Source organism: Arachis stenosperma, chromosome 3 (genome assembly GCF_014773155.1).
Source record: "Arachis stenosperma cultivar V10309 chromosome 3, arast.V10309.gnm1.PFL2, whole genome shotgun sequence".
Lineage (NCBI taxonomy): Eukaryota > Viridiplantae > Streptophyta > Magnoliopsida > Fabales > Fabaceae > Arachis > Arachis stenosperma.
Window position 1 is genome coordinate 38,445,784 of NC_080379.1, and position 10,809 is coordinate 38,456,592.

General features: G+C 38.8%; 1 protein-coding gene across 2 annotated transcripts in view; it reads left to right on the plus strand.

Annotated features, from left to right (window-relative positions):
* The window catches only part of LOC130968168 (uncharacterized), a 35,623-nt gene extending 25,798 nt beyond the window's left edge, over nucleotides 1–9,825 (plus strand). Inside the window, exon 11 of one of the 2 annotated variants that reach the window (XM_057893283.1) lies at nucleotides 9,318–9,825. In XM_057893283.1, coding sequence (XP_057749266.1) covers nucleotides 9,318–9,385 — 68 coding nt within the window. In that variant the 3' untranslated portion in view covers nucleotides 9,386–9,825. Of the gene's footprint in view, nucleotides 1–7,210; nucleotides 7,394–9,317 lie in introns of those variants that run through there. The other variant, XM_057893285.1, reaches the window with a different exon arrangement.
* Nucleotides 9,826–10,809: the final 984 nt, after the last annotated feature.

A 10,809-nucleotide genomic window follows, 5' to 3' on the forward strand; every position in this document is an offset into this window, starting at 1 on the left:
AAGCACGACGTAAAAAAAAAACCGAGAAAAAAATCGAAAAAATGGGAGTAGCCTGCCAGGATGAGGCCATTACGGTTCGCCTTCAGGTGTCCTCCTCGAGATAGGGTCATTTAAAGAACGAAGGTCAGCACGATGTAAAAAAAAAAAAAAAGAAAAAAATACATCAGGAAAAAAAACAAAAAAAAATCGGATGTGTTTTCTGGAGATGAGGCCATTACGGCTCACCTTCAGGTGTCCTCCTCGGGATAGTGTCATTTAAAGAACGAGGGTCAGCACGACGAAAGAAAAGGGGAAAAACAAAAAAAAAAAAAATCGGAGGAGCTGCCAGAGATGAGGCCATTACGGCTCGCCTTGAGGTGTCCTCCTCGGGATAGGGTCATTTAAAGAACGAGGGTCAGCACGACGTAAAAAAAAAATCGGAAAAAAATGAAAAAACAAAATCGGAGGAGCCTGCCGGAGATGAGGCCATTACGACTCGCCTTCAGGTGTCCTCCTCGGGATAGGGTCATTTAAAGAACGAGGGTCAGCACGACGTAAAAAGAAAAAAAAACATGGAAAAAAAAAACGAAAAAAATCGGAGGAGCTTGCCGGAGATGAGGCCATTACAGCTCGCCTTCAAGTGTCCTCCTTGGTATAGGGTCATTTAAAGAACGAGAGTCAGCATGACGTAAAAAAAAAAAACGTGGAAAAAAAACAAAAAAAAATATTGGAGGATCCTGCCGGATATGAGGCCATTAAGGCTCGCCTTCAGGTGTCTTCCTCGGGATAGGTCATTTAAAGACGAGGGTCAGCACGACCTAAAAAAAAATCGGGAAAAAAAATCGAAAAAAATGGAAGAGCCTGCTGGAGATGAGGCCATTACGGCTCGCCTTCAGGTGTCCTCTTCGGATAGGGTCATTTAAATAACGAGGTCAGCACGACGTAAAAAAAAAAAAAAGAAAAAAGAAAAAAAACATCAGGAAAAAAAAACGAAAAAAAATCGGAGGAGCCTTCCGGAGATGAGGCCATTACGGCTCACCTTTAGGTGTCCTCCCGGGATAGTGTCTTTAAAGAAAGAGGGTCAGCACGACGAAAAAAAAAACGGGAAAAAACGAAAAAAAAAATCGGAGGAGCTTGCCGGAGATGAGGCCATTACGGCTCGCCTTCAGGTGTCCTCCTAGGGATATGGTCATTTAAAGAACGAGGATCAGCATGACGTAAAAAAAAAAGAAAAAAAACATCGGAAAAAAAAACGAAAAAAAAATCGGAGGAGGCTGCCAGAGATGAGGCTATTATGGCTCGCCTTCAGGTGTCCACCTCGGGATAAGGTCATTTAAAGAACGAGGGTAAGCACGACGTAAAAAAAAAACCGAGAAAAAAATCGAAAAAAATGTGAGGAGCCTGCCAGAGATGAGGCCATTACGGTTCGCCTTCAGGTATCCTCCTCGAGATAGGGTCATTTAAAGAACGAGGGTCAGCACGACGTAAAAAAAAAAAAAAGAAAAAAACAGGAAAAAAAAACGAAAAAAAATTGGAGGTGTTTTCCGGAGATGAGGCCATTACGGCTCACCTTCAGGTGTCCTCCTCGGGATAGTGTCATTTAAAGAACGAGGGTAAGCACGACGTAAAAAAAAAACGGGGAAAAAAATGAAAAAAAAATTGGAGGATCCTGCCGGAGATGAGGCCATTAGGGCTCGCCTTCAAGTGTCCTCCTCGAGATAGGGTCATTTAAAGAACGAGGGTCAGCACGACGTAAAAAAAAAAAAGAAAAAAAAACATCAGGAAAAAAAATGAAAAAATATTGGAGGTGATTTCCGGAGATGAGGCCATTATGGCTCACCTTCAGGTGTCCTCCTCGGGATAGTGTCATTTAAAGAACGAGGGTCAGCACGACGAAAAAAAAAATCGGAAAAAAATGAAAAAAACAAAATCGGAGGAGCCTGCCGGAGATGAGGCCATTACGACTCGCCTTCAGGTGTCCTCCTCGGGATAGGGTCATTTAAAGAACGAGGGTCAGCACGACGTAAAAAGAAAAAAAAACATGGAAAAAAAAACGAAAAAAAAATCGGAGGAGCTTGCCGGAGATGAGGCCATTACAGCTCGCCTTCAAGTGTCCTCCTTGGTATAGGGTCATTTAAAGAACGAGAGTCAGCATGACGTAAAAAAAAAAAACGTGAAAAAAAAACAAAAAAAAAATATTGGAGGATCCTGCCGGATATGAGGCCATTAAGGCTCGCCTTCAGGTGTCTTCCTCGGGATAGGGTCATTTAAAGAACGAGGGTCAGCACGACGTAAAAAAAAAATCGGGAAAAAAATCGAAAAAAATGGGAGGAGCCTGCTGGAGATGAGGCCATTACGGCTCGCCTTCAGGTGTCCTCTTCGAGATAGGGTCATTTAAATAACGAGGGTCAGCACGACGTAAAAAAAAAAAAAAAGAAAAAAGAAAAAAAACATCAGGAAAAAAAAACGAAAAAAAATCGGAGGAGCCTTCCGGAGATGAGGCCATTACGGCTCACCTTTAGGTGTCCTCCTCGGGATAGTGTCATTTAAAGAAAGAGGGTCAGCACGACGAAAAAAAAAAACGGGGAATAAACGAAAAAAAAAATCGGAGGAGCTTGCCGGAGATGAGGCCATTACGGCTCGCCTTCAGGTGTCCTCCTAGGGATATGGTCATTTAAAGAACGAGGATCAGCATGACGTAAAAAAAAAAGAAAAAAAACATCGGAAAAAAAAACGAAAAAAAAATCGGAGGAGGCTGCCAGAGATGAGGCTATTATGGCTCGCCTTCAGGTGTCCACCTCGGGATAAGGTCATTTAAAGAACGAGGATAAGCACGACGTAAAAAAAAAAACCGAGAAAAAAATCGAAAAAAATGTGAGGAGCCTGCCAGAGATGAGGCCATTACGGTTCGCCTTCAGGTATCCTCCTCGAGATAGGGTCATTTAAAGAACGAGGGTCAGCATGACGTAAAAAAAAAAAAAAAGAAAAAAACATCAGGAAAAAAAACGAAAAAAAATTGGAGGTGTTTTCCGGAGATGAGGCCATTACGGCTCACCTTCAAGTGTCCTCCTCGGGATAGTGTCATTTAAAGAACGAGGGTAAGCACGACGTAAAAAAAAACGGGGAAAAAAACGAAAAAAAAATTGGAGGATCCTGCCGGAGATGAGGCCATTACGGCTCGCCTTCAAGTGTCCTCCTCGAGATAGGGTCATTTAAAGAACGAGGGTCAGCACGACGTAAAAAAAAAAAGAAAAAAAAAACATCAGGAAAAAAAATGAAAAAAAATTGGAGGTGTTTTCCGGAGATGAGGCCATTATGGCTCACCTTCAGGTGTCCTCCTCGGGATAGTGTCATTTAAAGAACGAGGGTCAGCACGACGAAAAAAAAAAAAAATCGGAGGAGCCTGCCGGAGATGAGGCCATTACGGCTCTCCTTCAGGTGTCCTTCTCGGGATAGGGTCATTTAAAGAACGAGGGTCAGCACGACGTAAAAAAAAATCGGAAAAAAAATGAAAAAAACAAAATCGGAGGAGCCTGCCGGAGATGAGGCCATTACGACTCGCCTTCAGGTGTCCTCCTCGGGATAGGGTCATTAAAGAACGAGGGTCAGCACGACGTAAAAAAAAAAAACGTGGAAAAAAAACGAAAAAAAAAATCGGAGGAGCTTGCCGGAGATGAGGCCATTTCGGCTCGCCTTCAGGTGTCCTCCTTGGGATAGGGTCATTTAAAGAACGAGAGTCAGCATGACGTAAAAAAAAACGTGGAAAAAAAACAATAAACAAAATTGGAGGATCCTGCCAGATATGAGGCCATTAAGGCTCGCCTTCAGGTGTCTTGCTCGGGATAGGGTCATTTAAAGAACGAGGGTCAGCACGACGTAAAAAAAAAACCGGAAAAAAAAATCGAAAAAAATGGGAGGAGCCTGCCGGAGATGAGGCCATTACGGCTCGCCTTCAGGTGTCCTCTTCGAGATAGGGTCATTTAAAGAACGAGGGTCTGCACGACGTAAAAAAAAAAAAAAGAAAAAAACATCAGGGAAAAAAAAACGAAAAAAAATCGGAGGAGCCTTCCGGAGATGAGGCCATTACGGCTCACCTTTAGGTGTCCTCCTCGGGATAGTGTCATTTAAAGAAAGAGGGTCAGCACGACGAAAAAAAAAACGGGGAATAAACAAAAAAAAATCGGAGGAGCTTGCCGGAGATGAGGCCATTACGGCTCGCCTTCAGGTGTCCTCCTAGGGATAGGGTCATTTAAAGAACGAGGGTCAGCATGACGAAAAAAAAAGGAAAAAAAACATCGGAAAAAAAAACGAAAAAAAAATCGGAGGAGCCTGCCAGAGATGAGGCTATTATGGCTCGCCTTCAGGTGTCCACCTCGGGATAAGGTCATTTAAAGAACGAGGGTAAGCACGACGTAAAAAAAAAAAACGGGGAAAAAAACGATATAAAAAATTGGAGGATCCTGCCGGAGATGAGGCCATTACGGCTCGCCTTCAAGTGTCCTCCTCGGGATAGGGTCATTTAAAGAACGAGGGTAAGCAAGACGTAAAAAAAAAACCGAGAAAAAAATCGAAAAAAATGGGAGGAGCCTGCCGGAGATGAGGCCATTACGATTCGCCTTCAGGTGTCCTCCTCGAGATAGGGTCATTTAAAGAACGAGTGTCAGCACGATGTAAAAAAAAAAAAAAGAAAAAATAACATTAGGAAAAGAAAAACGAAAAAAAAATCGGAGGAGTCTTCCGGAGATGAGGCCATTACGGCTCACCTTCAGGTGTCCTCCTCGGGATAGTGTCATTTAAAGAACGAGGGTCAGCACGACGAAAAAAAAAAAGGGGAAAACGAAAAAAAAAAATCGGAGGAGCCTGCCGGAGATGAGGCCATTACGGCTCGCCTTCAGGTGTCCTCCTCAGGATAGGGTCATTTAAAGAACGAGGGTCAGCACGACGTAAAAAAAAAATCGGGAAAAAAATGAAAAAAACAAAATCGGAGGAGCCTGCCGGAGATGAGGCCATTACGGCTCGCCTTCAGGTGTCCTCCTCGGGATAGGGTCATTTAAAGAACGAGGGTCAGCACGACGAAAAAAAAAATGGGAAAAAAACGAAAAAAAAATCGGAGGAGCCTTCCGGAGATGAGGCCATTACGGCTCGCCTTCAGGTGTCCTCCTCGGGATAGGGTCATTTAAAGAACGAGAGTCAGCACGACGTAAAAAAAAAAAAAAAAAACCAGGAAAAAAATCGAAAAAATGGGAGGAGCCTGCCGGAGATGAAGCCATTACGGCTCGCCTTCAGGTGTCCTCCTCGAGATAGGGTCATTTAAAGAACGAGGATCAGCACGATGGAAAAAAAAATCGGGAAAAAAAAACGAAAAAAAAAACGAAGGAGCCTTCCGGAGATGAGGCCATTACGGCTCGCCTTCAGTAGTCCTCCTCGGGATAGGGTCATTTAAAGAACGAGGGTCAGCACGACGTAAAAAAAAAAGGGAAAAAAACGAAAAAAAAAAAATTGGAGGAGCCTGCCGGAGATGAGCCATTACGGGTCACCTTCAGGTGTCCTCCTAGGGATAGGGTCATTTAAAGAACGAGGGTCAGCATGACCAAGGTAGCAAAAATCGCGTCTTTACTCGTATAAACGGACGATGTTACGGGTTCGCAGGTCATCCCCGTTCCCGTTTCTACTTCCGCGCCTGGTGAAGCTGGAATTCATGGAATCGCCGTGGAAGATCGTGAAATCGTGCAATCGTTCCGTCTCCACCGCGTCAAAGGAAAGGAAATACAGAAGAAGAGGATTTGCGGGTTTGAGACGACCCGGCTGGCCCAACTCGAATCCCACTAAAAACTCTTCAATTTCTGTTGCACTTCCTAAGCGGTTACTTATCTCTCCCCTTCTTTTTGAATTCCGACTCTCTCCCACTCTTGCACTATTCTCAATCTCTCATTGACCCATGGTATTCTGCATTTTTTGAGGTTTTTATTCAACGATTTTACACTTTTCTTCTATTGTTAGCTTGTTGTCTTCTCAGTTCTTGTCAACACAATTTTATGAGATTGACTTCATGAGTGTGGTGGCCTCTGCATAATTCATCTCTGTTATGTGCTTGTGCGCTGCAGACCTACGGTATCTTGTGCAATCTCATCCGGTAAGTACATAATAAATTAATAACATATTTAGTGATTTATCATCATTACAAATTTACAATTAAAAAATATAATTAGTTTTAGTTTTTTTACCATCATTAACAACCAATAGTGATCAACGAGGTCCATGGATAGAGTGATGAAGTGATGAAGAAATTTATGATTTGGATTATTAATATTAAGACAGTTCAAGAAAATTTCGCTTTGCATGCACCAATTTCAGCTTGTTTTTTTCATTTTGTTATGCTCCTGATTTGTATTGCCTCTCAAAGATTCCAATATAAATAAGGAGTACATATATATATATATATATATATATATATATATATATATATATATATATAATATTATAATATATATATAGTACTGTGCTAAAATATAAGAAAAGTAGAAAATGTCAACGAAACATAATTGGATTGGGATTTAGGAACTTTGTTTTTCATTTAATTTTTTGGTTTTTAAAGCTTTGCTAGTTAAGTTTTTTAATTGCTACTATAACCTAAATGCTTACATAATTAATTATATATTTGTTTATAAGTTTATTTGTTTTAAGGAGTACCAATATAATACATATATAGTACTGTGCTCAAATATAAGAAAAATAGAAAATGCCAACGAAACATAATTGGATTGGGATTTAGGAACTTTGTTTTTCATTTAATTCTTTAGTTCTTAAAACTTTGCTAGTTAAGTTTTTTAATTGCTACCTACAACCTAAATGCTTACATAGTTAATTATATATTTGTTTATAAGTTTATTTATTTTAAGGAGTACCAATATAATACATATATAGTACTGTGCTCAAATATAAGAAAAGTAGAAAATATCAACGTAACATAATTGGATTGGAATTTAGGAACTTTATTTTTCATTTAATTTTTTGGTTCTTGAAGCTTTGCTAGTTAAGTTTTTTAATTGCTACCTACAACCTAAACGCTTACATAGTTAATTATATATTTTTTTATAAATTTATTTATTTTAGTGTAGTGAATTTGATATGGACTATAGAATTTTCTTTTAAAAATAAAGTGAATTTATTGCTACTGCGATTCTCATTTTAGATTTCATAGATTATAAATTATGTACTTCTATTTGTTTAGGTTTAATATGGCTTTAAATGTGGATAATGGTGAAAAGAATACTGGAGTTGAAACTGATCGTGGTTGTGCATCCAAAAAGATTGCTAAAAATACTGCAGGAAATAGGAGTGACAAAGCTTAGAAGCATAGAATTTCGGTTGATGGAGATGCCAAAAAAATAAAATGCAAGTATTGTAATAAGGTGGTGACGGAGGAGTATATGGTTGAAACATCATTTGGCAGGAACAAAAAAGATGTTGAACCTTGCATGGGTGTTTCGATGAGGTTAAAAGGATATGTTTTGATATTGTTTTGGTTGCAAAAAAATTTAGTTAAGAAGACAAGAAATTTGAAGAAAAGATACAAAGTAAAGACGAAGGAGAAGAAGAAGGAGATGCCTTAGTTGAGAAGAGAAAGAGAAAGAAATACAGACACCAGCAAGTCTCTTTAAGAAAAGGGGTGTGAACACTCAAACAACAATCAACTCAATTTTTAAGAAGGGCTTAAGGGAAGAGGCATGTGATGAAATTGCTTCGTTCATCTACAACAATGCTATTCCCTTTAATGTTGCAAGGTCTGAAAAATACCATAACATGTTTGAGAAGGTTGCCTGCCATGGATTAGGATTCAAGCCACCTTCTTATGATGAGTTAAGAGGAAAATTATTGAAGAAGAAGGTAGAGTCAACCAAACTAACATTAGAAGAACATAAAGGTGAATGGAAGAAAATTGGATGCACTATTATGACAGATGGTTGGACGGATAAAAGAAGGAGAACTATTCTCAACTTTCTTGTGAATAGTCCTAAGGGAACTGCTTTCTTGAAATCTATTAATGCTTCTGATATATGCAAAACAGCTAAAAAGATATTCAAGATGATTGATGAAGTTGTAGAGGAAGTGGGAGAAGAGAATGTGGTTCAAGTTGTAACTGATAATGCAGCTAACTACAAAAAGGCCGGACAAATGTTAATGGAAAAGAGAAAGAATCTTTATTGGACTCCTTGTGCTGCTCATTGTATTGATTTGATGCTTGAAGATTTTGAGAAGAAGCTAGATCTTCACAAAGACACCATTGCCAAAGGAAGAAAGCTAACTACTTACATATATTCTAGGACTTCTCTAATTTCCCTTTTACAACAGCACACCAAAGGAAGAGATTTGGTGAGAACAGGTATGACGCGATTTGCTACGTCCTACCTTACTTTGGGTAGTCTTAATGAGAAGAAGAATCCAATAATTAGAATGTTCATCTCGGATGAATGGAAGAAAAGCAAGTGCTCAAAGACAAGAGATGGAAAAAACATTGAAAATATTGTTTTGGATAAAACATTTTGGGGAAACATTATCCATTGCTTGAGAAGTGCTTATCCTCTTCTTCATGTGCTTCGTATAGTGGATTCAGAGGGTAAGGCAGCTATGGGATATATGTATTCTGAAATTGATCGTGCTAAAGAAAAGATTAAAGATGCTTTTCAAAGTGTTGAACTAAGGTAATAAAACTAGTAATAAGTAAACATTTTTCTCTCAGTTTTATCATTTAATTATTTACTAATTAACTAATTGTCTAATTCACTATTTGTATGTTTTTCTTTAGTTATAAACCTTTGTGGGATATTATTGATGCAAGATGGGTCAAGCAACTCTTTAGGCCTTTGCATGCTGCAGGCTATTATTTGAATCCACAAATTCATTATAGTCCTAATTTTAAGGTTGAGTATGATGTTAAAAAAGGACTTTATGATTGTTTGAATATACTTGTGGGAGATCCTGCACTCATTACAATTATTGATAGTCAACTTGAAGATTTCAAGAGTAAGGCTAAATTTTTTGGTAGAGATGTAGCCAAGAATGCTCTCAAAACTAAAACACCCTCACAATGGTGGGATTCTTATGGGGATGAACATGCAGAACTTCAAAAGTTTGCTATCCGTGTCTTGAGTTTGACTTGTAGTTCATCAGGATGTGAGCGCAATTGGAGTGCTTTTGAGATGGTAAACTTTTAATTTGATATTAACTTAGGAATTTATTTTCTAAATTATAGAATTAGTTAATTATTCAATTCTATTTTTTTTAATTAGCATATGTTAATATATTAAATAAATACTTGTAAATTTTGATATTATTAGGTTCACACGAAAAGAAGAAATCGTTTGAAGACAAGTATAATGAACGATGTTGTTTTTGTGATGACTAATTCAAGATTGGCAAGGAAGAAGCCATCAAGAAATACTGCTGATTATAGTCTTGAAGACTTGGATTCAGATGAAGAATGGATTGTGGAAGATGAAAATATGATGGAAAATATGGAAGAATTTGACACACAAAATGATGTAAACTTAGCCCCTCAAGAAGATAGAGGTAAAGATGGGGGTCCTTTGATTGATTTGGAGATTCCTCTTTTTGATGATGATGCTTTCAATGAGCTTCTCAACTTTCCTCCTAATGAAAATCAAAATGTTGGAGAACATGATGATCATGACGTTAATAAATTGCTTTAGTCTTTATATTTTTTAGTATGATGTTAGGTTGTCTATTTTATATTTGTGATGTTACATATTGTTATTTTGAATTTCAGACTTGTGGTTAGTTTATATTTTTATCTTTGAACTTTACAAATGTTACATTTTATTATATATTTATGCTACTTTATCTTTATTTTATCATTATGTTATTATTTATGATACTTTTGTCAAATTTAAATTCTCATTTTTTTAAATTATTTAATTTTATCATATTATATTACTCTTATAATTGATATTGATAAATTTATATAATTGGTAGAATCTTACGTTCCGTTTTACGATATTATGCTTTACGATTTTTAATTAATTTTCCGATTCTATGTAAAATCTCGATTTTCGCTACCTTGAGCATGACGTAAAAAAAAAAAGAAAAAAAAACATCGGAAAAAAAAAACAAAAAAAATCGGAGGAGACTGCCGGAGATGAGGCTATTATGGCTCGCCTTCAGGTGTCCTCCTCGGGATAGGGTCATTTAAAGAACGAGGGTCAGCACGACGTAAAAAAAAAGGGGAAAAAAATCGAAAAAAAAGAATTGGAGGAGCCTGCCAGAGATGAGGTCATTACGGTTCGCCTTCAGGTGTCCTCCTCGGGATAGGGTTATTTAAAGAACGAGGGTCGCCTGCCGGAGATGAGGCCATTACGGCTCGCCTTCAGGTGTCCTCCTGGGATAGGGTCATTTAAAGAAAGAGGGTCAGCACGACGTAAAAAAAAATGGGAGGAGCCTGCCGGAGATGAGGCCATTACGGCTCGCCTTCAGATGTCCTCCTCGGGATAGGGTCATTTAAAGAACGAGGGTCAGCACGACGTAAAAAAAAAGAGGAAAAAATCGAAAAAAAGAATTGGAGGAGCCTGCCGGAGATGAGGCCATTACGGCTCGCCTTCAGGTGTCCTCCTCAGGATAGGGTTATTTAAAGAACAAGGGTCGCCTGCCGGAGATGAGGCCATTACGGCTCGCCTTCAGGTGTCTTCCCGGGATAGGGTCATTTAAAGAACGAGGGTCAGCACGATGTAAAAAAAAATGGGAGGAGCCTGCCGGAGATGAGGCCATTACGGCTCGGCTTCAGGTGTCCTCCTCGTGATAGGGTCATTAAAAGAA